The sequence below is a fragment of the Leucopleurus acutus genome (genome assembly GCF_964270905.1).
Source record: "Leucopleurus acutus genome assembly, chromosome: 1".
Lineage (NCBI taxonomy): Eukaryota > Metazoa > Chordata > Mammalia > Artiodactyla > Delphinidae > Leucopleurus > Leucopleurus acutus.
Window position 1 is genome coordinate 190076872 of NC_139142.1, and position 27218 is coordinate 190104089.

Consider the following 27218-nt stretch of genomic DNA (forward strand, 5'->3'; position numbering starts at 1 on the left):
AGGGAAGCCTGATTTGTATTTCTTTAATGAATGTTAAACATCTTTTCACAGGCTTGTTTTGGTTATTTATGTGTTTTCTTTGGAGAAATGGCTATTCAGATCCTTGCCCCAGTTTTTAATTAGGATATTTATCTTTTTTTTTTTTTTTAAGATTTTATTTATTTTTTTAGGCCATGCCTTGCAGCATGTGGGATCTTAGTTCCCCAACCAGGGATCAAACTCGAGCCCCCTGCAGTGGAAGCACGGGGTCTTAACCACTGAACCACCAGGGAAGTCCCTATATATCTTTTTATTATTGAGTTATAGAGCTCTTTATATTTTCTGGGTATAAGTCCCTTATCAGATATATATCTTGTAAGTATTTTATTCTATGGGTTTTTTTTTTTTTTTTTTTTTGCGGTACGTGGGTCTGTTGTTGTGGCCTCTCCCGTTGCGCAGCACAGGCTCCAAACGCGCAGGCTCAGCGGCCATGGCTCACGGGCCCAGCCGCTCAGTGGCATGTGGGATCTTCCGGGCTGGGGCACGAACCCGTGTCCCCTGCATTCGCAGGCGGACTCTCAACCAGTGCGCCACCAGGGAAGCCCTCTATGGGGTTTTTTACTTGATGGTATCATTTGCAGAACAAAAGGTTTTAGGTTTGGAAAATTCCAATTTATCTATTATTTCTCTTGTTGCCTCTGTTTTTGGTGTTGTATCTAAGAAACCATTATCCAGCCCTGAGTCATGAAGAATTTACTCCAGTTTCATTCTAAGAGTTTTATAGTGTTAGCTCTTACATTTAAGTATATGATCCATTTTGAGTTACTTTTATATATCATATGCATAAGGGGTCCAACTTAATTTTTTGCATGTAGAGAATTTTTAATGTACCAGTTTTATAGAGCTATTTCTGTTTGCATTAGTTTCTTAGTGTTTCTCTAGCAATTTCAGTATATTTCCTTACCTTTTTTACAGTCTATTTAGCGTACCCACTTATAGTTAATATTGTATCACTTCTTGTAAAGTGTAGAAATCTTGTAACTGTAGAGATTCTTTTACATCACATCACCTCTGTCCATTGTTACTTATGCTATTGTCTATTGTCATATATATTAGAGCTACATATATTATAAACCCCAGAAGACAGTATTACAATTTTTGTTTTCAGTAATCATATGTATTTTTAAGAATTTAAGAACTAAAAGTCTTTTATATTGGGTTGGCCAAAAAGTTTGTTCGGATTTTTCCATAAGCTCTTACGAAAAAACCCAAACGAACTTTTTGGCCAACGCAATATTTACCCAGATATTTACCATTTATGGTGTTCTTCTTTGCCTCCTGAAGATTTGTGTTTTTCATCTAGTACCATTTCCCTTTATTCCGAAGAATTTCTTGTAGCCTTTATTGTAGTCTATATCACCTGGTGATGAATTCTGTTTGCTCTTTCTTACCTAAAAACGTCTATTTCACCTTCATTTTGAAGGATATATTAGATACAGAATTCTGGATTGACAGTTCTTTTTCTTCAAGCACTTTAGAGATGTTTGTTTTACTGTTTTGACTTCCATAGTTTATGATGAGAGATCAGCTATTAATTCAATCACTGTTTCTCTGTCTTTGGTGTGTCCTTTTCTTTTGGCTGCCTCTTGAAGACTTCTGTTTGCTTTTCATGAAGCGGTTTTGCTTGTTTGGGATTCACTGTGCTTCTGGAATCCATAAATTTGTCTTCAAATAGAGGAAATTTTCATCCATTGTTTTTTCAAAATTTTCTTTACTGCCATATTCTCATATTCATATTCTCTCCCTCACCTCCTCCTCCTCTTCCAGGCCTTCAATTATACATGGTGGCTTCTTGATACTGTTCAATAGGTCCCTGAAGCTCTGTTCATTTTTTTTTACCATTTTCTCTTTTTCAGATAGATCCTATCTATTGATGTAGCTTCAAGCTCACTGACTCTTTCCTTTGTCATCTTGATTCTGTTGTTAAGCCCATCCAATGAATTTTTCACTTCATGTATTATATTTTTAAGTTTAGGAATTTTTATTTAGTTCTTTTTTGTTTTTAAAGATTTATTTTCTTTATTTTTGGCTGCATCGGGTCTTATTTGCAGCACGCAGGATCTTTGTTGAGGCATGTGGGATCTTTTGTTGCAGCACGTGGGCTTCTCTCTAGTTGTGGCCTGTGGGTTTTCTCTTCTCTAGTTGTGTCACGCAGGCTCCAGGGCATGGGGGCTCTGTAGTTGTCATGAGTGGGTTCCAGAGCACATGGGCTCTGTAGTTTGCGTCACGCGGACTCTAGTTGAGGCGTGCGAGCTCAGTGATTGTGGTGCTCAGGCTAAGTTGCCCCGTGGCATGTGGGATCTTAGTTCCCCGACCAGGGATCGAACCCGCATCCGCTGTATTGGAAGGCGGATTCTTTAACACTGGACCATCAGGGAATTCCCTGTTTAGTTCTTTCCTTTTCTTTTCATTTTAATATTTATTGACTGATTGATTGCTGCGTTGGGTCTTTGTTGCTGCGCATGGGCTTTCTCTAGTTGCGGCAAGCGGGGGCTGCTCTTCGTTGTGGTGCGCAGGCTTCTCATCACGGTGGCTTCTCTTGTTGCAGAGCACGGGCTCTAGGTGCGTGGGCTTCAGTAGCTGTGGCACACAGGCTCGGTAGTTGTGGCTCATGGGCTCTAGAGCGCAGGCTCAATAGTTGTGGCGCACTGGCCCAGTTGCTCCGCAGCATGTGGGATCTTCCCAGCCCAGGGCTCAAACCCATGTCCCCTGCATTGGCAGGTGGATTCTTAACCACTGTGTCACCAGGGTAGTCCACTCAGCAATTTTTGAAGTAGAAATTCATTTTATGATGGATTTAAAAATATTTGGTAGTTTTCAGTTTATTGCAGTTTTTATCTCTGTTAGCATTAGATGATTTCATCTTTGGCCATCAGGAGCCTCTTTAGGTTGGACCATAGGTCCTTTTCATATGACTAAAGCAGTCTTTTATAGCTTCCTTGCTATTTGATAGAATGAGGTATTCAGGGCATACTTGACCTAGACCTGGAATCATCCACTTCTTTCAGCAGTTCTGGTTCCTTTGGGAAATGCTGTATGGAGACCCCAGCCTGGGTGCTCTGGGTGCTTATTTCTACTCTGGTAGTCACGAGTCTTTCTAAAACACAAGAAAAAATAGGTTAATTAATATGTATTTTTATCTTTTGCCTAAAAGAAGAAGTAATGATGGTAAATGTTTTATCCTACACATACTTTTTTTTTTTTAAAGAAGATGTTGGGAGTAGGAGTTTATTAATTAATTAATTAATTTTTGCTGTGTTGGGTCTTCGTTTCTGTGAGAGGGCTTTCTCTAGTTGTGGCAAGCGGGGGCCACTCTTCATCGTGGTGCGCGGGCCTCTCACTGTCGCGGCCTCTCTTGTTGCGGAGCACAAGCTCCAGACGTGCAGGCTCAGTAGTTGTGGCTCACGGGCCTAGTTGCTCCACGACATGTGGGATCCTTCCAGACCAGGGCTCGAACCCGTGTCCCCTGCATTAGCAGGCAGATTCTCAATCACTGCACCACCAGGGAAGCCCCTCCCTACACATACTTTTTTAATGCCACAATTACATCTTTTATATAATATGAGGAAGATCAAACTTAAAGCTTGAATTTATTCTTCTTATTTAGCCTATACTGTTTATAAAAAAATAATTATTATCTTGTTGCTTTCTGTAATACAGTGGTGTTCGAAGTCTGAGTAAACCAGTATAGCTGAATGGCTTTTTGTTGTTGTTGTTGTTTGTTTTTTTGTTTTTTTTTGCGGTACGCAGGCTCAGCGGCCATGGCTCACGGGCCCAGCCGCTCCACGGCCTGTGGGATCTTCCCGGACCAGGGCACGAACCCGTGTCCCCTGCATCGGCAGGCGGACTCTCAACCACTGCGCCACCAGGGAAGCCCTGAATGGCTTGTTAATAGCCACAGCCTCCTAAAAGTCATTATTTTGGGTGAACTTGATTTAGTGAAGTATACTGAGTTTTATATTTTGGAAAATAATCTAAAGTAAAGTAGGAAAAGTATTTGGAAATTGATGCCTGTGTTATAAAGATGGAAAGTAGTTGCATGCTTTCTTAGTATACTACGTGATGTAAAAAAGAAGGAACCACCTTATATAACTTCTGCTTGTTTGGACCGTTTCAATTAAAACGTTTCCCCCCCCCCCTTTGTTAAAATGTGAGATCTTGGAATCCAAAAAATAAAACAAATGAATGTATATAACAAAACAGAGGGACTTTCCTGGTAGTCCAGTGGCTAAGACTCCGCACTCCCAGTGCACGGGGCCTGGTTTGATCCCTAGTCAGGGAATTAGAAGTCACATGCCACAACTAAAGATCCCGCATGCCTCAGTGAAGATCCTGCTACCCGATGCAGCCAAATAAATAGTAAAATAATATAGAAACAAACAAAAGAGAAACAGACTCACAGATACCAAGAACAAGCAAGTGTTTACCAGTGGGGAAGGAAGGAGCAGGGGAGGGGCAAGGCAGGGGATTAAGAGATATAAACTACTATGTATAAAATAGAAAAAAAAAGTAAGATCTTCAATGTGTGTGTGTTTTTTTTTTTTTGGTCTCCTTATAGTCTGTGTACTCTCTTACAGGATTTACTTGTGCATTTAAACAGTACCTCTCACTTATTAAATGAGAATGCATCTGTGGAACTTTAATAGTAACATGTACAGCTGCAGCCTGCCCTGTGAAACTTTTCAGGTTGGATTAGTTTACTGTAGGGTCTGGAATCTCTATTGTCCAGAACCTGATACTTTTTTCCTGAGCTTAGGGTATAGCCTCTAATTATAACTTAACCTTCTTTGTCTGTAGTTATTTCTTTCTCTCAAGTCTTCTATATATCTATTTTTACCTTTAGTAGAAGACTAAAGGTAAAGACATAGTAATAGTATTTTACTTATTAGCATGTAGTTCTCTTTTAGAATTTTCTTCTCTGCATTTTATAACTCATTTAAAATATTTGTGAATATAGCATTAGTTCCCTCATTGTTATACAGTTGGACTTATAATAAAAACTTTATAGTCATAAACAGTGAAATAAAATATTTCTGTACACATGTCTTTTCATATCTTGAAATTAAAGTGTGTGATATGAAGATGACACAGTACTTAATAATTGCCATTTCTATCATATTTCCTTTGGCTCTGTAAAAGTGAAGTAATTGAATCAGTATTTTTCTTTTTTTATAATGAATGATACTATTGTCTTTATTGTAAATTTCATATAGTGCATTGATTCTCACAGAATGCTTTCATTGATTTAAAAAATATTTTTAAAAATTTATTTATTTGGCTGCATTGGGACTTAGTTGTGGCACGCGAGATCTTTGTTGCGGTGCGCGGGCTTCTCTCTAGTTGTGGCGTGCAGGCTTCTTTCTAGTTGTGGTGTGTAAGCTCCAGAGTGCGTGGGCTCAGTAGTTGTGGCGCATGGGCCTAGTTGCCCCGTGGCATGTGGGATCTTAGTTCCTTGACCAGGGATCGAACCCGTGTCCTCTGCATTGGACGGCGGATTCTTAACCACTGGACCATCAGGGAACTCCTATTTGTAGACTTTAATGATGGCCATTCTGACCAGTGTGAGGTGATACCTTATTGTAGTTTTGATTTGCATTTCTCTAATAATTAGCGATATTGAACATCTTTTCATGTGCCTGTTGGCCATCTGCATTTCCTCTTTGGAAAAATGTTCAGTTCTTCTGCCCCCCCCCCCTTTTTTTTTTGCGGTACGCGGGCCTCTCACTGTTGTGGTCTCTCCCATTGCGGAGCACAGGCTCCAGAAGCGCAGGCTCAGCGGCCATGGCTCATGGGCCCAGCCGCTCCGCGGCATGTGGGATCTTCCCAGACCGGGGCACGAACCCGTGTCCCCTGCATCGGCAGGCAGACTCTCAACCACTGCGCCACCAGGGAAGCCCTCTGCCCCCCTTTTTTTAAAAAAAATTAATTCATTTATTTTTGGCTGCATTGGGTCTTTGTTGCTGTGCGTGAGCTTTTTCTAGTTGTGGCGAGCGGGAGCGACTCTTCATTGCGGTGTGCGGGCTTCTCAGTGTGGTGGCTTCTCTTGTTGCGGAACACAGGCTGTAGGCATGTGGGCTTCAGTAGTTGTGGCATGCGGGCTTGGTAGTTGTGGTTCGTGGGCTCTAGAGCGCAGGCCCAGTAGTTGTGGCGCACGGGCTTAGTTGCTCCGCGGCATGTGGGGTCTTCCGGGACCAGGGCTCGAACCCGTGTCCGCTGCATTGGCAGGCAGATTCCTATCCACTGTGCCACCAGGGAAGTCCCCTTCTGCCCATTTTTCAATTGGGCGGTTTTTTGATGTTGAGTTGCATGAGCTGTTTATATATGTTGGGTATTAACCCCTTATCAGTCACATCTTTGCAAAAATTTCTCCCATTCATTCAACCTCCCATTCAGCAGGTTGTCTTTTGTTTTGTCTATGGTTTCCTTTGATGTGCAAAAGCTTTTAAGTTAATTAGGTCTTATTTGTTTATTTTTGCTTGTGTTTCCTTTGATTTAGGACACAGATTAAAAAAAAACTGGTGTGATTTATGTCAAAGAATGTTCTGCCTGTTTTACTCTAGGAATTTTATAGTATCTTGCCTTAAATTTAGGTCTTTAATCCATTTTGAGTTTATTTTTGTATATGGTGTTAGAGAATGTTCTAATTTTATTCTTTTATATGTAGCTGTCCCGCGTTACCACCACCTTTTGTTGAAGAGACTGTCTTTTCTCCATTGTGTATTCTTGCCTCCTTTGTCATAGATTGACTATAGGTATGTGGGTTTATTTCTGGGCTCTCTATTCTGTTCCATTGACCTATGTGTCCTTTTTTTTTTTTTTTTTTTTTTGCCAGTACCATACTGTTTTGTAGCTTTGTAGTACAGTCTGAAGTCAGGGAGTGGGATTCCTCCAGCTCTGTTCTTCTTTCTCAAGATTGTTTTGTCTATTCGGGGTCTTTTATGTTTCCATAGAAATTAAAAAATCATCTGTTCTAGTTCTGTGAAAAATGCCATTACTCATTTGGTAGGGATTTCATTGAGCCTGGAGATTGCCTTGGGTAGTATGGTCATTTTAACAATATTAATTCTTCAATCCAAGAACATCTTTCCATCTGATTGGGTCATCTTCAGTTTCTTTCATCAGTGTCTTATAGTTTTCTGAGTACAGGTCTTTTACCTCCTAGGTATTTTATTCTTTTTGATGCAGTGGTAAATGGGATTGTTTCCTTAATTTCTCTTTTTGATAGTTTGTTGTTAGTGTATAGAAATGTAACAGATTTCTGTATATTAGTTTATTTTTGGCTGCGTGGGCTTTCTCTAGTTACGGCTAGTGGGGGCTACTCTTTGTTGTGGTGAGCAGGCTTCTCATTGCGGTGGCTTCTCTTGTTGCAGAGCACAGGCTCTAGGTGCGCAGGCTTCAGTAGTCGTGGCATGCGAGCTCAGTAGTTGTGTCACGGGCTCTAGGGCGCAGGCTCAGTAGTTGTGGCATACAGGCTCAGTAGTTGTGGCACATGGGCTTAGTTGCTCCGTGGCATGTGGGATCTTCCCGGACCGGGACTCGAACCCTTGTCGCCTGCATCGGCAAGTGGATTCTTAACCACTACGCCACCAGGGAAGTCCTGTATATTAGTTTTGTTCCCTGCAACTTTACTGAATTTCATTGATGGGCTCTAGTAGTTTTTTTTTTTTTTTTTTTTCTAGTAGTTTTCTGGTAACGTCTTCAGGATTTTCTATGTGGAGTATCATGCCATCTTCAAACAGTGGCATTTTTACTTTTTCTTTTCTAATTTGCATTCCTTTTCTTTCTTTTTTTTGTTTTTTTCTTTGATTGCTGTGGTTAGAACTTAGAAAACAATGTTGAATAATGAAATTGGGCATCCTTATTTTATTCCTGATCTTAGAGGAAATGTTTTCAGCTTTTAATCATTGAGTATGATGTTAGCTGTGGGTTTTTCATATATGGCCTTTATTATGTTGAGGTAGGTTTCCTCTCTGCTCACTTTCTGGGGAGCATAAATGGACGTTGAACTTTATCAAAAGCTTTTTCTCCATATATTGAGATGATTGTATGATTTTTATTCTTCAATTTGTTAATGTGTTATATGACACATTGATTAATTTGCAGACATTGAAAAACCCTTGCATCCCTTGGATAAATCCCACTTGATCATGGTGTATAATTCTTTTAATGTATTGTTGGATATGGTTTGCTACTATTTTGTTGAGGATTTTTGTATCTATGTTCATCAGTGATAATGGCCTGCAATTTTTTTGGTGATGTCTTTGTGTGGTTTTGGTATCAGGGTGATGGTGGCCTCATAGAATGACTTTGGAAGTGTTCCTTCCTCTGCTGTTTTTTGGAATAGTTTAAGAAGGATAGGTGTTAACTCTTCTTTAAATATTCGAATGTTTGGTAGAATTCATCTGTGAAGCCATCTGGTCCTAGACTTTTGTTTGTTGGGAGCTTTTATTTTTTATGTATTTTAACTTTTTTGTTTTGGCTGCACTGCATAGCTTGCGGGATCTTAGTTCCCTGACCAGAGATTGAACCCGGGCCCTCAGCAGTGAAAGTGCAGAGTCCTAACCACTGGACTGCCAGGGAATTTCCTGTTGGGAGTTTTTAAGTTACTGATTCAATTTCAGTACTTGATCTGTTCATATTTTCTACTTCTTCCTGCTTCAGTCTTGGGAGACTGTACCTTTCTAAGAATTTGTCCATCTCTTCTAGATTTTCCATTTTAGTTGTGTATAGTTGCTAGTAGTAGTAGTAGTTTATGATGCTTTGTATTTCTGTCCTGTCAGTTGTAACTTCTTTTTCATTTCTCATTTTATTGATTTGAGCCCTCTCCCTTTTTTCTTTTTAATTTTTTTTGGCCACACGCCACTGCATGTGGAAATTCCGTGAACAGGGATTGAACCTCTGCCCCCTGCAGTGGAGGTCTTAACCACTGGACCACCAGGGAAGTCCTCCCTTTTTTTCTTGATGAGTTTGGCTAAAGGTTTATCACTTGTTTATCTTTTCAAAGAACCAGCTTAGTTTTATTGATCTTTTCTGTTGTTTTTTCCATTTCTGTTTCATTTATTTTTGCTCTGATCCTTATGATTTCTTTCTTTCTACTAATGTTGGGTTTTGTTTGTTCTTCTTTCTCTGGTTGCTTTAGATGTAAAGTTAGGTTGTTTATTTGAGATTTTTTTGTTTCCTGAGGTACAAGCTTGTATTGCTGTAAACTTCCCTTTTTTTGCAACTGCTTTTGCTGCATCCCATACGTTTTGTATCATCCTGTGTTTTTTTTTTTCTTTTTTGACCACATCACGTGGCTTGCGGGATCTCAGTTCCTTGTCCATGGATTGAACCTGGGCCATGACAATGAAAGCCCGGAATCCTAACCACTAGGCCACCAGGGAACTTGCTGGATCATCATGTTTTTGTTTTCATTTGTCTCTTGGTATTCTTTGCTTTTCTCTTTTGATTTCGCTAGTGATCCATTGGTTGTTTAGTGGCGTATTGTTTAGCCTCCACGTGTTTGTGTTTTTCATAGTTTTTTTCTTGTAGCTGATTTCCAATTTCTTGTAGCTGATTTTTCTTGCAGCTGATTTCCAGTGTTGTAGAAGATGCTTGATATGATTTCGGTTTTCTTAAAATTTACTGAGGCTTGTTTTGTGGCCTAGTATGTATGCGATCTATCCTGGAGAATGTTGCATGTGCGCTTGAAAAGAATGTGTATTCTGCTTCTTTCGGATGGAGTGCTCATATATATAGATATACATATCTATATATATCAATTAAGTGCATCTGCTTTAATGTGTCATTTTAGGCCAGTGTTTACTTAGTGCTTTTCTGTCTGGATGATCTGGCCATTGATGTAAGTGGGGAATTACAGTTCCTTACCATTATTGTATTCCTGTCAATTTCTCATTTTATGTTCATTAGTATTTGCCTTGTATATTTAGGTGTTTGTATGTTGGGTACGTATACTTTTACAATTGTTATATCCTCTTTTTGGACTGATCCCATGGTCATTATGTAGTGTTCTTTGTCTCTCATAACAGTCTTTATTTTAAAGTCTGTTTTGTTTGATACCGGTATTGCTGCTCCAGCTTTCTTTTCATTTTTCCATTTGCATGGAATACCTTTTCTATCCCCTCACTTTGAGTATTTGTGTGTCTCTAGATCTGAAGTGAGTCTGTTGTAGGCAGCATATATGCGGGTCTTGTTTCTGTATCCATTCAGCCAGCCCATGTCTTTTGGTTGGAGCATTTAGTCCATTTACATTTAAGGTAATTATCGATATGTATGTTCTTATTGCCATTTTGTTGTTTTGGATTTGTTTTTGTAGGTCTTTTTTTCCCATTCTTCTTCTTCTGTTGTTTTCTTCTCATGATTTGATGACTATCTTTTGGGTTATGGTTGGATTTCTTTTCCTTTTTCATGTGTATATCTATCATAGATTTCTGGCTTGCAGTTACCATGAGGATTTGGTATAGCAGTCTATATATATATATATGGGATTGTTTTAAGTTGCTGATCTCTTAATTTCAAATGCATTCAAAAAACCCTGCATCTGTATTCTCCCTTCATGATTACTGTTTTTTTTTTAAAAAATTAATTAATTGTTGGCTGCATTGGGTCTTCATTGCTGCACGCAGGCTTTCTCTCTAGTTGTGGCGAGTGGGGGCTACTCTTTGTTGCAGTGTGCGGGCTTCTCATTGCGGTGGCTCCTCTTGTTGCAGAGCATGGGCTCTAGGCACGCGGGCTTCAGTAGTTGTGCTTGCAGGCTCTAGAGTACAGGGTCAGTAGTTGTGGCACACGGGCTTAGTTGCTCTGCAGCATGTGGGATCTTCCCGGACCAGGGCTTGAACCCGTATCCCCTGCATTGGCGGATGGATGCTTATCCACTGCACCACCGGGGAAGCCCATGATTACTGTTTCTGATATCATAGTTTACATCTAATTGTTTTGTGTATCCCTTAACTGCTTATTGTGGATATAGATGATTTTTAGTACTTTTGTCTTTTAACCCCCCTACCAGCTTATTGCGTGCTTATTCACTATTTTATTTTAATTTCTTGCTCATATTTTACTGTGTAACTCATTTATATTACTATATTATATGCTTCAAACCTCTTTGGAGAGTAAGATAGGGTACAAATAATAAGTATCATATATGATTTCTAGGAATGTAGTCTTCACAGTAAGGCAGTGCCACTGAAACTCTTTATTATTTTTACAATTATTTCAGTCCTCTTGTCAGTAGTAAAAAGAAATGGCAATACTGGCTTGGTGTTTATTTCTGGTTTTAAATTGTGGGAGTGGTAGAGAGGGATCCATAATAATTCTGAGTATCATTGGGCTGTGAATAAAAAGAGTAACTAGAATAATTAGAGCAGTTCTTTTCTTCCAAAGGCAGGTAAGCACATGTGAGATCATGCCTTCCTACTTGAATCAAAATTCTGAATTTGAGTTTGGCTCTTTATTTCAGGAGAAACCAGATCCAACTGAGTATGTAATAATCCTGGTTGATTCTACTCAGAAAGCAAAGGAGTAGAGGCACAGGTTAAAAACTGTGCCCCAATCCTATGTTGAGAGAATCTTTTTATTTTTATTAATATAACATTAGAAAAAAAATTGTGGCAGGAATTTAAATGTTAAGTAAAATTACTTTTTAAAAGTTGTTGTCTGGTACTCTGAGGAAGACCAAATGTCAAGGAGAATTACTTTGTGAGGATCTTTCTGATACACTCTTGGTGGCAACTAGTACAAATGCCACTACCATATTTTTAATAGTTTTCAAGTTACAGGGAAGATGTTATACTTTGGTAATCTGAAAAATCTCTTTGTTTCCCCCCCCCCTTTTAATAGAGATGTGAACTGTGTCCTCATAAGGATGGAGCTTTAAAAAGAACAGATAATGGCGGTAAGTGCAGAGAATTCTGAGAAAAATTTTCTTGAACACTGGAGTGCAGATGTATTTTAAAATATCTGGTAATTCATATTATATCAAACTGTTTGCTGCTCAAATATTTTTAACAGTACTGGATGTAATTTTTAATTTTTAAAAATTGAAACAGCTTTTCTACTTTCTGGACAAACTTAAGTTTTGTTTTGTTTTGGTGCAGAATGATCCAGATACTTCTAATTAAAATCTTGATTTTTTTTTTTAAATGGATACAGTTTCTTATATTAGTGTTGGGAAAATAAGCCACTCTTTTTTTTCTTCGTTAGAGATAAAAATCTGTTTTATATTCTTTTCCTCCTGTTTTGCGTATTGCTAGACAAATGATGTTTCTAATGCATGTTAATTTTAACACCCTGTGGATCCTTGTTGCTTGAATATAAACAAATTCTGACTTTTCTTAAATTTTGGTGTGCTTTCATAAGACCCCTTTTGTATTTCTAAGTTTTATTTCCATTTTTATTTTATTATTATTTTTTAAATAAATAAATAAATTAATTAATTTATTTATTTATGGCTGTGTTGGGTCTTTGTTTCTGTGCGAGGGCTTTCTCTAGTGGCAAGCGGGGGCCACTCTTCATCGCGGTGCGCGGGCCTCTCACTGTCGCGGCCTCTCTTGTTGCGGAGCACAGGCTCCAGACGTGCAGGCTCAGTAGTTGTGGCTCACGGGCCCAGTTGCTCCGCGGCATGTGGGATCTTCCCAGACCAGGGCTCGAACCCGTGTCCCCTGCATTGGCAGGCAGATTCTCAACCACTGCGCCACCAGGGAAGCCCCATTTCCGTTTTTAGTTACCTTTCTTAGAGAAATCCATGTTTCTTTATAGCTCAGTACCATTCTTAAATGTGTAGACTTCAATTTATTACACTGTGGCATTTTATGAAAATTAAGTAACTGATGGAGAAACTCAAAATAGTAGAGATAAAACTAGTACTATTAGTATATACTTCCATTTTGGGAAGCCAGCTCTAAAGTATTTTTGGCATAGAATAGTTTCATGGCATGAGTAAATAAACGGGGAAAATACAATGTTTTTGACTAGCACTATATACATATATATAAATATTTAAATCTGATGTTTAGACTATAAGTCACATTATCCAAAATTTTAAATATTAAAAATCCTCACTCCTACCCCTGTACACCATTATCTGCACAGTTTCTCAGTACAGTTTCTGCCACCAACATAGTTGCTGTTACTACTTTTTTGGATACACAAATAAATATGAGGAAACAAAAATTTTCTGCAATTTTATACAAATGGATGAATATTATATATACTCTCTTGCATCTTAAGTTTTCCTGAACAGTTTATCTATTATTAGTATAGAGCTTTCTTTATTATCATATGTTATATAATCAGCTGCCTGTTTCTAATCTTTTGCTTTTATGACTAATGCTTGTATATATATATGTCATTTTGCTTCTGTGCAAAGACATCTGTAGGTTTTTATTAATTCCCAACAGTTGAACTGTTGGGTCAGAGAGATTTTACAATTAATTTTGGTAGATATTCCCAAATTATTCTCTTTAGTGGTGGTACCAATTTGTGTTCCCAGCAGCACACATCTTTAGTAACCCAGTAGATGAAAGTTGGTGTCTCAAACCATGCATTTTGCATTTCTCTTATTATGAGTGAATCTGAGCATCTTTTCATGTTTTTAAGAGCAGTTCAACTGGTATTGTCCCATATGTGATCTGTTCTTTTTCTGTTTGGTTGTTGATTTTTTCCTTTTTGATTTGTTGGAGCTTTCATAGGAGTACTTCATATATTAGGCTTTTGTGATGAAGTTGGACTAGTTTTGGCCCTGTTGTTGATCTTGCTCATGTGGCTTTTTCTCATGCAGAAAATTTTGATTTTTATTTAGTTGAATTTCTTAATCTTGTCTTTCTTGGTTTCTGTGTTTTGAACCATTAGTTAAGGCTTTCCCTACTTCAAAGTTATAAAGGAATTCTTTCATGTTTTTCCTTAAGCTTTTTTTTTTTCTTGGCCACAACGCATGGCATATAGGATTGTTCGCCGACCAGCGAGTGAACCTGTGCCCCCTGCAGTGGAAATGCAGAGTCGTAACCACTGGATCACCAGGGAACTCCCTCTTCTTTTATATATATATATATATTTTTTAGTAAATTTATTTATTTTATTTATTTTTGGCTACGTTGGGTCTTTGTTGTGTGTGGGCTTTCTCTAGTTGTGGCGAGCAGGGGCTACTCTTCATTGCGGTGCGTGTGCTTCTCGTTGTGGTGGCTTCTCTTGTTGTGGAGCAGGGACTCTAGGAGCGCGGGCTTCAGTAGTTGTGGCACAGAGGCTCAGTAGTTGTGGCTCGCAGGCTCTAGAGTGCAGCCTCAGTAGTTGTGGCGCACGGGCTTAGTTGCTCTGCGGCATGTGGGATCTTCTTGGACCAGGGCTCGAATCTGTGTCCCCCTGCATTGGCAGGCGGATTCTTAACCACTGCACCACCAGGGAAGCCCCTCCCTCCTTTAGTATTTTTATAGTTTCTTTCTTTCTTTTCTTTTTTTTTAACAGTTAATCTTTGATACATTTGGAATGTTTGCAGCAAATACAATGTGAGGTATGGTTCCAACTTAATTTTTTCCTAGATGCTAAAATGCTACCATTTGTCCCATCACCATTTATTGAACAGTTCATTTTTTTCATATTGATTTGCAATGCCATCTTTGTTATAGTCTAAATTTGATGTGTATTTAAAAAATTCTGACTAAATTGTGTTCCAAAATTATTTTGGAGCCTGGAATGCATTTTATTTTAGAAATGCCAATGGTATTTCCAGACTGGTTAGCGAAACCTCACAATGTACCTGATGTATATAGTGTCAGTGATGCTGTTCTTTAATATCTAATACCCATTTTTCATACCAGAAAATATGTTCCAAATTTTAGTTTTGTTTTTCTGGTGATCAGGATTAGGAATTTTTCAATTTAACTGTTACTTTTCTTCAGTGTTAATCACTCCATAGTTCTCAGTTGTTGAAGGTAAGTGTTTTAACATAGATCGGTGTGTGAAAAGTGGGTTATTATAGGCAAAGGGAGAAGTAAATGACAAAAGACACAGGTACATCAGGGATTTGCATTGTAGAGTTTGAATAGTAGGCCTTCTGAGAGGTGGAGCTGATGGTACAGGCAAGATTTTCTTTCTTTTCCCTTTCCCCTGCTCATCCTTTTCCTTCCTTCCTCCCCTCCCCTTGCCTTGGCTTGCCTTCCCTCCCTCCTTCCCCACCTTCCCCCTCCCTCTTTCTTCCGGCCCCTGCTCCACCCTTTCATACTAAGGACTTGATCCTGTTGATTACGGGGAGCCACTGAAACTGAGGAATAACGTATGAGTTTTCTGTTTTAGAAAGATCACTCTGACAGCGTTGTGGTAAATGGATTGGAAGGACATGAGACCAGACCAACTATAAAAAAGAAAGGCAGAGCTGGATCATAAGTGCATTTAACATGCTTAAAACCAGCTATATGGCCTAGCGGGTGGGGGGAGATAGAAAAAAAATAAATTATGGAGGTAATTCAGTCTGCCATTTTACTCACTGAGCTCTAGGCAAACCTATATGGAAATCCCTTGTGAATTATTGTAAAGCTTTCCCAACCATCGCTGACAAAGACATGAAGTATACTATTATTGAGGGGGCCAGGCAAGAGGTGGTGTCGGCTTACTTATATTCTTGAAGAGGAAGTTTTAAAGTGAGTTGAGGATCATTGATAGATACTATCTGACAGCGCAGTTAGAAGAACTTGAATAAAGCAGTGTTGTGTATTCAAAATGACGTACAGTGTCATGCACTTTCTCTATTGGGATTTTAAGGGGTTTTTCAAGGATAGTTTTGATTATACATACTGTTTTGGGTTTTGTACTCTGATGTTAGAATCTACGCTCCACAGAGGTAAGACTCTGCTTTATTGTATTAAGTCCAAGGGAGAGATACTGAGGAACTGTTTGAGTCAGAAGTAGGAGGAGGGATAAAAATGAGGGAATGGACATCAGAGATACTAAAGTGGTAAATTTTTACAGGTATATTAAAAAAAATACTTTTATTATTGAAAAAATGCTTTTATTATTGAAAAATTTCAAAAATACTTTTATTATTGAAAAATTTCAAAATATTATTGAAAAATACAAATAGAGAGAATCCCCACCTTGGTACCTAGCTTTAACAGTGACCAAGTCATGGCCAGCTGTTTCTTCTATACCCTTCCCTACCCCAGTCTTCTGATTATTTTGAATTCCGTGAGCATTTCTAGTTTACGTGTATATTTTAAAAATGCACAATATATTATCACACCTAAAATAATTGACAGGGATTTCTTAAACCCATCAAATATCTAGTCATTGTTCAGAATTTCCTGACTGTCTCCTGTTTTCTTTTATAGTTGTTGAATCAGGATCCCGTAAGGTCCATAAGCTGGATCCAAATAAGGTGCATACATTGCAGTAGCTTGGTATGTCTCTTAGGTCTCTCTGTAATCTCCTTTGTCTTCTTTCCCCCATTTGTCAGTTTACTTATGGAAAAAATCTAGGTCATTTGTCCTGTAGAGTTTGTACACAGCAGACTTTGTTGATTAATCTTAGATGGGGTGTGTGTGTGTGTGTGTGTGTGTGTGTGTGTGTGTGTTAACATGTCACTTTGTTCCATGTATTTTCTGTACATTAGTAGTTAGATATATTCAGAGACTTGATCATAATCAGTTTATTGTGGGGACAGTCAAGAATACTTCATAGATAGTGTTGTATATTTCCTTCAGGAGGCATATGATATTTGTTTTTTGTGTGTGTGTGTGTGTTAACAACTGTTTATCAGTGTCTAGATGCATTTTCAGATTCAGCAACGTTGCAGTCTGTATTAGTACTTCATTCCTCTTTATGGCTGATCGATACCCCATTGAATATATACAGGCCACATTTTATCTGTCCTTTCATTCGTTGAAAGACATTTGGGTTGTATCCATCTCTTTGCTGTTGTGAATAGTGCTGCTGTGAACACTGGTATAGATGTTAGAACATTGGTATTTTGGGGGGTATATACTAGTGGCATTGATGGGTCATATGATGCTTCTGTATTTAACTTTTCAAGGAACCACCAAACTGGTTTTCATAGTGGCTACACCATTTTTACATTCCCACAAGCAGTGTATGAGGGATCCATTTCCTTCTCATTATCACCAACACTTAATATTTTCTGAATTTTTAGATTATAGCTATCTTAGTGGATATGAAGTGGTACCTCATTGTGTTTTTTTTTTTTTTTTTTTTGTGGTACGCAGGCCTCTCACTGCTGTGGCCTCTCCTGTTGTGGAGCACAGGCTCCGGACGCACAGGCTCAGCGGCCATGGCTCACGGGCCCAGCTGCTCCGCGGCATGTGGGATCTTCCCGGACCGGGGCACGAACCCGTGTCCCCTGCATTGGCAGGGGGACTCTCAACCACTGCGCCACCAGGGAAGCCCTCATTGTGGTTTTGATTTGCATTTCTCTAATCATGAATGATGAGTGCTTGTTGGCCATTTGTAAATCTTCTTTGGAAAAATACCTGTTCGTATTCTTTTTTTTTTTTTTTTTGGCTGTGTCGGGCGTTCCCCGACCAGGGATCAAACCCATGCCCTCCTGCAGTGGAAGTGCAGAGTCTTAACCACTGGACTGCCAGGGAAGTCCCCCTGTTCATATTCTTCGTCCATTTTGTAATTTTGTTTGTCTTTTTTTTTGTTGAGCTATAAGAGTTCCTTTACATCTTCTGGATTCTAGACACCTATCAGAGATGCATGATTTACAAATCTTTTCTCCCACTCTGTGGGTTGTTTTTTCATTTTCTTTATATTGTCCGTTGATTCACTATAGTTTTTAATTTGATGAAGTCCAATTTATCTAATTTTTCTTTTGTTGCTTATGCTTTTAGTGTCCTAAGAATCCATTACTACCCGAAGTTATAAAGATTTTACACCCATTTCCTTCCTTAGAGTTTTATGTTTTTAGCTCTTTTTAGGTTGTTGATCCATTAAAAAAATTTTTTTTTCTTTATTTTAACAGACAAGGAAGTTTGACACACTTCATGGTTGAAGTCCTAATCCCCAGCTGCTCAGAATGTGACTACATTCAGAGATAGGATCTTTTTTTCTTTTTTCTTTTGGCTGTGCTGTGCAGCATGCAGGATCCTAGTTCCCCAACCAGAGATCGAACCTGTGTCCCCTGCAGTGGAAGCACAGAGTCCTAACCACTGGACTGCTAGGGAATTCCCCTGTTGATCTGCTTTGAGTTTTTGTTTTGTTTTGTTCTTTTGGCTGCTTTGGGTCTTTGTTGCTGCGTGCGGGCTTTCTCTAGTTGTGGTGAGCAGGGGCTACTCTTCGTTGCAGTGCACGGGCTTTTCTCATTGCAGCGGCTTCTCTTGTTGTGGAGCATGGGCTCTAGAATGCAGGCTCAGCAGTTGTGGCGCATGGGCTTAGTTGTTCCATGACATGTAGGATCTTCCTGGACGAGGGATCGAACCTGTGTCCCCTGCATTGGCAGGCGGATTCTTAACCACTGTGCCACCAGTGAAGACCATTTTGAGTTAATTTTTGTATATGATGTGAGTTAGGGGTCCAACTTCATTTTTTTTTCTTGTGGGTATCCAGATGTCCCAGCACCATTTGTTGAAGAGACTGTTCTTTCCCCCATTGAATGGTCTTGGTATCCTTGTTAAAAATCAGTTGGCTATATATGCATGGGTTTATTCCTGGACTCTATTATATCCTATTGCTCTTTTTATGTATTCTTATGCCAGTGCACACTGTTGTGATGACTGTAGCTTTGGTAATAAGTTTTGAAATTGGGAAGTTTGTTCCAATTTTACTCTTTTTTTTTCAATATTGCTTTGGCTCCTTGTGTTCTATGGAAATTCCATATGAATTCAAGGATTGTGAAAAAGGCCATTGGAATTTTGATAAGGGGTTGCATTGCATCTGTAGATTGCTTTGGATAGTATTGCTGTCTTAACAATATTAAGTCTTCCATAATATGAACACAGGATGTCTTTCCATTTATTTATGTCTTTAAGTTCTTTCAGCAATGTTTTGTAGTTTTCAGTGTAAAAATCTTGAATGAGATCATCCTGGCCTGTTGTAGACACTCAATCCAATGACAGATGTCCTTGTGAAAGTATGTGGAGACACAGAGATGGGGAGATGGCCATGTGAAGACTAAGGTTAAAAAAACAAAAGAGTAAGGTGGACATTGGAGTAATGTAGCTATAAACCAAGAAATGTCAAGGATTGTGAGAGCCACGAGGAGGTAGGAGAGAAGCATGTTGATTTTGGACTTAGAGCTTCCAGAACTGTGAGAGAATGTATTTCTGTTTTCTTAAGCTACCAAATTTGTTGACATTTTTTATGGCTGTTCTAGGACACTGATACACTTGTTTTGAGAATATTTGCATTTATATTCATAAGGGGTATTGGGCTGTTATTTTGTTTTCTTATGTTTGTCTGACCTTGGGGGCATTTGCTATCATACTGGCCTCATAGAATGAGCTAGGAGGTGTTCCCTCTTCAAGATTTTTGGAAGAGTTTGAGAAGGATTTTTGTTAATATTTCTTTAAATGTTTGGTAGAATTCACTTATGAAGGCATCTGGTCCAGGGCTTTTCTTTGTGGGGAGGTTTTTGCTTGTTGGTTGATTCAATCTCTTGTTATAGGTCTGTTCAGATTTTCTCTTCCTTTTTTTTTGCGGTACGCGGGCCTCTCACTGCTGTGGCCTCTCCCGTTGCGGAGCACAGGCTCCGGACGCGCAGGCTCAGCGGCCATGGCTCATGGGCCCAGCCGCTCTGCGGCATGTGGGATCTTTCAGGACTGGGGCTCGAACCCGTGTCCCTTGCATCGGCAGGCGGACTCTCAACCACGGCGCCACCAGGGAAGCCCTGATTTTCTCTTTCTTGAGTCAGCTTTGTTAGTTTGTGTTTCTAGGAATTTGTCCATTTCCTATAGGTTATCTAATTTGTTGGTCTGTATTTGCTCATGGTGTTCTCTTATAATTCTCTTTCTTTTTGTTAAGGTCAGTAATAATGTTCGCACTCTTATTTCTGAATTTAGTAATTTGAGTCCTTTTTTTTCTTAGTCAATCTAAAAGTTTGCCAATTTTGTTGATCTTTTCAAAGAACTTTTGGTTTTGTTGATTGTCCCTGTTATTTTTCTATTCTCATTTTATCTCTGATTTTTACACCTTTCTTCCTTCTGCTGGCTTTGGGTTTAGTTTGCTCTTTTTCTAGCTCCTTAGCATAGGTATATAATTAGTTTATGAATTTGAGATCATCTTTTTTTTTTTTTAATTAATTAATTAATTTTTGCTGTGTTGGGTCTTCGTTTCTATGTGAGGGCTTTCTCTAGTTGTGGTAAGCGGGGGCCACTCTTCATCACGGTGCGTGGGCCTCTCACTATCGTGGCCTCTCTTTTTGTGGAGCACAAGCTCCAGACGCACAGGCTCAGTAGTTGTGGCTCACGGGCCTAGTTGCTCCGCGACATGTGGGATCCTCCCAGACCAGGGCTCGAACCTGTGTCCCCTGCATTAGCAGGCAGATTCTCAACCACTGCACCACCAGGGAAGCCCCATTTTTGCTTTGTTTTAAACAGCTTTATTAGGAGATGGTTTATGTCATGTGTTTCACTCATTTGAAGTGTGCAACAGTTTTTTTTTTTTAAGTATTTACAGTTATGTGCAACACACCACAGTCAATTTTAGAACATTTTCATCACTTCAAAAAGAAACCCTGTTTGTTTGTTTGTTTTTGTATAGGACAGGGAACTGTATAAATATCTTGTAATAAACTATAATGGAAAAGAATCTGAAAAACAATATATATGTATATAAAACTGAATCAGTTTGCTGTACATCAGACACTAAGACAAAATTGTAAATCAGCGATACTTCAATTAAAAAAACAAAAGAAACCCTGTATTTTTAAACTGTCACTCCCTTATCTGTCCACCCTACCCCATTTCACCCCCTCAAGCATCTTCTTTCCAACATAGATATTTACAGGTATGAATTTAACTCTGAGTGCTGCTTCCTATGTATCACATGAGGTTTTGTATATTGTGTTTTTCATTTGTCTTAGGGTATTTTCTAGTTTCCATTGTGGTTTCTTCTTTGACTCATTGGTTATTTAAGAGAATATTGTTTAATTTCCATGTATTTGTGAATTTTCCAGTTTTCCTTCTGTTGTGGATTTGTATTTTCATTCCACTGTGGATTGATAAGATCTGATTTCAGATCTTTTCAAATTTATTGACACTAGTTTTGTGACCTGAATTAATTGTGATCTTGGAGAATGTTCATGGGTATTTGAGAAGAATGTGTATTTTGCTGTTTTTATTTCAGTGTTCTATATATATATATATATATATTGGGCCTAGATGTATTGTAGTGTTATTCAATTCTTCGATTTATTTACTGATTTTCTGATAAGTTCTATCCATTATTGAAACTTGGGTACTGAAATTTCCAGCTATTACTAAAGAATGGTCTGTTTCTCCCTTCAGTTTTGTTCATTTTTGTTTCATGTATTTTGGAGCTCTGATGTTTGGTGCATATATGTTTATCATTGTTTTATCTTGGCGTTTTTAAAAAAATTTTTGACTGCTTTGGGTACTCATTGCTGTGCACGGGCTTTCTTTAGTTGCGGTGAGCGGGGGCTACTCTTCGTTGTGGTGCATGGGCTTCTCATTGTGGTGGCTTCTCGTTGTGGAGCACAGGCACAATAGTTATGGCTCGCAGGCTCTAGAGTGCAGGCTCAGTAGTTGTGGTGCACGGGCTTAGTTGCTCCACAGCATGTGGGATCTTCCCCGACCAGGGCTCGAACCCATGTCCCCTGCATTGGCAGGAGGATTTTTAACCACTGCACCACTAGGGAAGCCCCTTGGTGTTTTTTAAAAAATAAATTTATTTATTTATTTTTGGCTGTGTTGGGTCTTCATTGCTGCACGTGGGCTTTCTCTAGTTGTGGCAAGTGGGGGCTACTCTTCTTTGCGGTGTGCGGGCTTCTCATTGCGGTGGCTTCTCTTGTTGCGGAGCACGGGCTCTAGGCGTGCAGGCTTCAGTAGTTGCAGCACGTGGGCTCAGTAGCTGTGGCCCACAGGCTTAGTTGCTCCGTGGCATGTGGGATCTTCCTGGACCAGGGATCGAACCTGTGTCCCCTGCATTGGCAGGTGGATTCTTAACCCTTGTGCCACCAGGGAAGTCCCTCTTCTTGGTGTTTTGACCTGTTTTTCAATATATAATGTTCTTCTCTGTTCCTTGTAACAGGTTTTAATTCTTATTTCATTTTCCATATATATATTTCTAGTAGCTATCCTGGGGATTGCAATTAACTTCTTAAACTTATAACACCCTGAGAAACACCCAGGTTAGGGGATACAAAGGCAAATGCCTTGAGTCAGTCCTTTGGGTTCTTTCTGTCCCCCTCCCACAGTTAGGTCAAAACTTAAAATCACAGTTCTTTGAGAACAAGCTCTGCTCAACCTCTTTTGGAACCAGGGACCAGAGTTTGGCACTAGGAACGTGGGGTGCTGTCTTCAAGACCATTGTCAAGCCAATGAGGGGTAGAGCCAGGGCAAGTAAAAATGACGCAGAACTCTTACTGTTTTTAAGTTGCCTCTTCCTTTTTTTTTTTTTTTTTTGTTTGGTTTTGGCCACGCAGTGTGGCATGTGAGATCTTAGTTCCCCGACCAGGGATTGAAGCCATGCCCTCTGCAGTGGAAGTGCAGAGTCTGGACCACTAGGGAAGTCCCAGGTTGCCTCTTTCTTTATTTTTTACTTGGGTGCATAAACTTTTGACTATCTTCCAGAGTTCTGACAAAGTTGATTGTGACATTTTATTCTCCATTTTCTGGTGTTTCTGTGACAGCACAGGCTCTTGGAGATGCCATAGGTCCAAATGCTTCATTTTTAACTCTTATTTACCAGTTTTCAAGAGACAGGTATATTATTTGGTTGCCAGTAACAGAAATAGATTCTGGATAACTGAAGCAAAAATAATATATGAAAAGATATAACTCACAGACTTCAGAAAAAATTGAGTGCTCGAGTGTTTGCATTTTGGAGTGACTGGAACCAGAAATGAATAGAATCTCCTGAAGCGTGGTATTCTAACAAGAAGAGGAAATGGATACTGAATAAGCTTTTTTTAAAAAAAATTTATTTATTAAATTTATTTATTTTTGGCTGCGTTGGGTCTTCGTTGCTGCGCCCGGCTTTCTCTAGTTGCAGTGAGCGGGGGCTCCTCTTATTTGCGGTGTGCGGGCCTCTCATTGCGGTGGCCTCTCTTGTTACGGAGCACGGGCTCTAGGCACATGGGCTTCAGTAGTTGTGGTTCATGGGCTCTAGAGCGCAGGCTCAGTAGTTGTGGTGCACAGGCTTAGTTGCTCCGCGGCATGTGGGATCTTCCTGGACCAGGGCTCGAACCCATGTCCCCTGCATTGGCAGGCGGATTCTTAACCACTGTGCCACCACAGAAGCCCGTGAATAAGCTTAAATCATGGCTATCTACAGTAGTATCATATGACTTAATGGATGTGGGTTGAGATGAGGGAAGGGAGCTGCTCAGATTTCTCTGTGGACAGCTGAATGTTGATGGTCTTAACTGAGGTAGAGAGTGTTGGGCAGAGGGTTGTTTTGGGAGTAAAGATCAATGTTGAGATATACTTTTCATGTGTTGAGTTTAAGGTGATGGTGAGATTGCTGAAAAATGTATATGTCAGTAGGAAATTGGATATAATTACCAGCTTTTAGCTCTTACTGTTCCTGCTTCCTTACCATGTAGTTTCCTTCCTGGGGAGGTTACTGCATTCTTGATATCTGTCCGGAGCTATTTTCTGCATACATAAACATTTTTTACACAAATGTAGGATATAGTGTTTTATGAATTGCTTCTTCATTTAATAATATACCTTGGAGATCATTGCACATAAGTAATAAAAAACTCTCATATACATCTGCAAGATACTTAATTGTAAAAATGAACCGTAATTTAACCATTCTCTTGATGAACATTTAGTTATTATTATTATTTTTAAACAGTACTGCAGTGAATAACCATGTACAATGTAGTCATGGATAAGTGGGTGATTAGCTATAGGCAAAAATTCCTAGAAGTGGGATTGCTGGGTCAGAGGGTATGTGCATCTGAAATTTCAGTGGATTTTGCCTAATTCCCCGCTATTGAGATGTACTAATTCACAGTATATTCACAATACATGCAAAGAGCCTGTTTTCATCATATTTTCCTCAGCACAGTTGCATGACCACCCGAGTCAGTTTCAGTTCTGGATTGTTGATCAGACTCACAAGTCACAATCGGCTTTTCCAGCACCAAATATACTATAAAGGAAAAGCATACTCTGTTGCGATACAGAGGCCTCCAAACTCTGATGCAGGTTTTGATGTTTCCAGCATTTTGATTGTAAGGTTGACAAGAAGCTAATGCGAGTGCAGGTCCCATTAGCAGAGGGAAGCCTCCAGGTTTGGGGACCCTCAGTTTAAATATGCCTACTTGCCATATAGCCTCTGTATCTGTAAGTGGCTAGCTCTTTTATTTTAATGTAGTATAGACTATAAATTATAAGTTATACAATATACATTCCTGACAGCCAAGTACAGCAGGCTAAAGAGCATTCTTGGATACATTATTAGTACATGGCAGACACTATAGGACTCTCGTCTATCTTCAATGTTTATCTTGCAAGAACTGTGAAGATATTTTCTTCAGGGGCCTGAAAGAGAGATTCAAAATACAGCTTTTAACTCTTTCCATCTGTCAGTATTAAGAATCTTTTTATATTTGCCATTCTGGTAGGTAAGAATTATGTAAAGCTAGCCTTAATCTGTATTTCTCTTATTATGAGAGAAGTTGAGCAACTTTTCATATGCTTAAAAGCTATTTGTATTTTCTTTATGTGAAGTATTCATTCATATTGTTAGCTCATTTTCCTCTTGGTACATTCCTCATGGCACATTTGTTTTATTTTATTTTTTTTAATATTTATTTTGGCTGTGCCAGGTCTTAGGTGCAATATGTGGGATCTTTTAGTTGCAGCATGTGGACTTCTTAGTTGTGGCACACGGACTCTTAGTTGCGGCATGTGGGCTTCTTAGTTGCGGCATGTGGGCTTCTTAGTTGTGGCATGCGGACTCTTAGTTGTGGCATGCATGTGGGATCTAGGTCCCCCACCAGGAATCGAACCTAGGCCCCCTGCCTTGGGACCGCAGAGTCTTACCCACTGGACCACCAGGGAAGTCCTGGCAGATTTGTTGATTGTTGTGTAAGAACTCTTAATGTATTATGGAAATTAGTCCTTTGTCTGGGGTATTGCAGAATTTTTTCCTCCTAGATGGTGGTTTGTGTTTTGATTTTGCTTTTGGCCATACAGAAATTTAAGTTTATAATCATGCTTATTATTATTATTAACAAATATTTTCCTAATTTTGTAGCACACTAGAAGGACTGTTTTCTACACCAAGATTATTTTAAACTTTTTGTACATTTTTTTCTAGTAGGTGGTTAAAAAAAAAATTTAGATTGTTGATCCATCCAGAATTTATTGTAATGTAAGCTGTGAGGTATGGAGCTATTTATTTTTCACCTAGATGACTATCCATTTGTTCCAAATACCTATTTTGAATAATTTGTTTTCCCTTGTTGATTCCAAACGACACTTTTTTAAATACAAAGTTCACATGTGATTTGACTTTATTTCTGGACTTTCATTGTATTCAGTGATGTGTCTTTTTATGGGCCAGCACCACACTGTTTTAATTGTTTTAGTTTTATATCTTGCAGATATAGCCCTTCCTTATTACTGTCTTCCTCCTCCGCCCTTCTTTTTTCTTCTCTCCCACATTTTCTTGTCTTTAAAATTTTTTTTAATTTAAAAAAACTACTAATGGTGTTTTTGGCTCTACTCGTTTAATTTTCCTTTAGGAAACTTTTTAATCAGTTTGTTTAATTTGTTTTAATTAATTTTTTGTTTTGGAATAATTAAAAAAATTAAAAAAACAGATTTAATTAATTAATTAATATTTTGCCTGCGTTGAGTCTTTCGTTGCTGTGTGCAGGCTTTCTCTAGTTGTGGCGTGTGGGCTTCTCTCTAGTTGTGGTGCATGGGCTTCTCTCTAGTTGTGGCACTTGGGCTACAGAGCATGTGGGCTCTGTAGTTGTGGCACACGGGCTCCATAGTTGCAGTGCATGGGCTTAGTGGCCCTGCGGCAGGTGAGATCTTAGGTCCCCAACCAGGGATTGAACCTGCATCCCCTGCATTGGAAGGCGGATTCTTAACCGTTGGACTACCAGGGAAGTTCCAGTTCCTGTATACCCTTTACCCAGTTTCTCCCATTATTAACTTTTTACATTACTGTGGTATATCTGTGAAAACTAAGAAACTGACAATGATATATTACTATTAACTGAATGCTACACTTTAAAACAGTTTTCATCAATTTTTGTCATTAATGTCCTTTTGCATTTAGTTGTCATGTCTCCTGATCTCCTCTGGTCTACAGAAATTTCTCAGTCTTTTCTTGGTTTTCATGACCTTGACAGTCTTGAGGAATACTGGCCAGGTACCTGTTGAATGTCCCCAATCTCCATTTGTCTGATGTTTTTCTCATGATTAGATTGGATTTATGGGTTTGGGGAAAGAATACCACAAAAGTTAAGTCCTTGTCTCATCATATCTTATCCAGGGTACAGATATCCATATGAAATCACTGATATGAAAAAAATACTCAACATTACCACAGTGGGATGACAGGACACCCATTAGAATGGCTACTATTTAAAAAAAAAAAAAAAGCAAACCCAGTGTTAGTGAGGCTGTGGAGAAATTGGAACCCTTGTACACTCTTGGTGGAATTGTAAAATGTTGTAACCGCTATGGAAAACAGTATGGAGTTCCTTCAAAAAATTTAAAAAGGACTACCATAAAAAAAAATGATCCAGCAATTCCACTTCCAAGTATATATCTGAAAGCAGAGTCTCTTAAGAGGTTTGTGTGCTCATGTTCATAGCAGCACTATTTGCAGTAGCCAAGAAGTATAAGCAACTCAAATGTCTATCAGTGGATTAATGGATAAGCAAAATGTGGTATATACATAAAATGGGATATTATTCAGTCTTAAAAAGGAGGGGAATTCTGCAGTGTGCCACAACATGGTTGAACCTTAAGATCATTATTGTTAAGTGAAATAAGCCAGTCACAAAGGACAAATACTGTATGATT

The 27218-nt window shown here is 39.0% G+C and overlaps 1 protein-coding gene across 6 annotated transcripts in view; it reads left to right on the forward strand.

Annotated features, from left to right (window-relative positions):
• The window catches only part of MLLT10 (MLLT10 histone lysine methyltransferase DOT1L cofactor), a 248288-nt gene that overhangs the window by 38081 nt on the left and 182989 nt on the right, over positions 1-27218 (forward strand). For all 6 annotated transcript variants that reach the window (XM_082853775.1, XM_082853770.1, XM_082853772.1 and 3 more), the window contains one exon: positions 11878-11932. In XM_082853775.1, coding sequence (XP_082709901.1) covers positions 11878-11932 — 55 coding nt within the window. The remainder of the gene's footprint in view (positions 1-11877; positions 11933-27218) is intronic.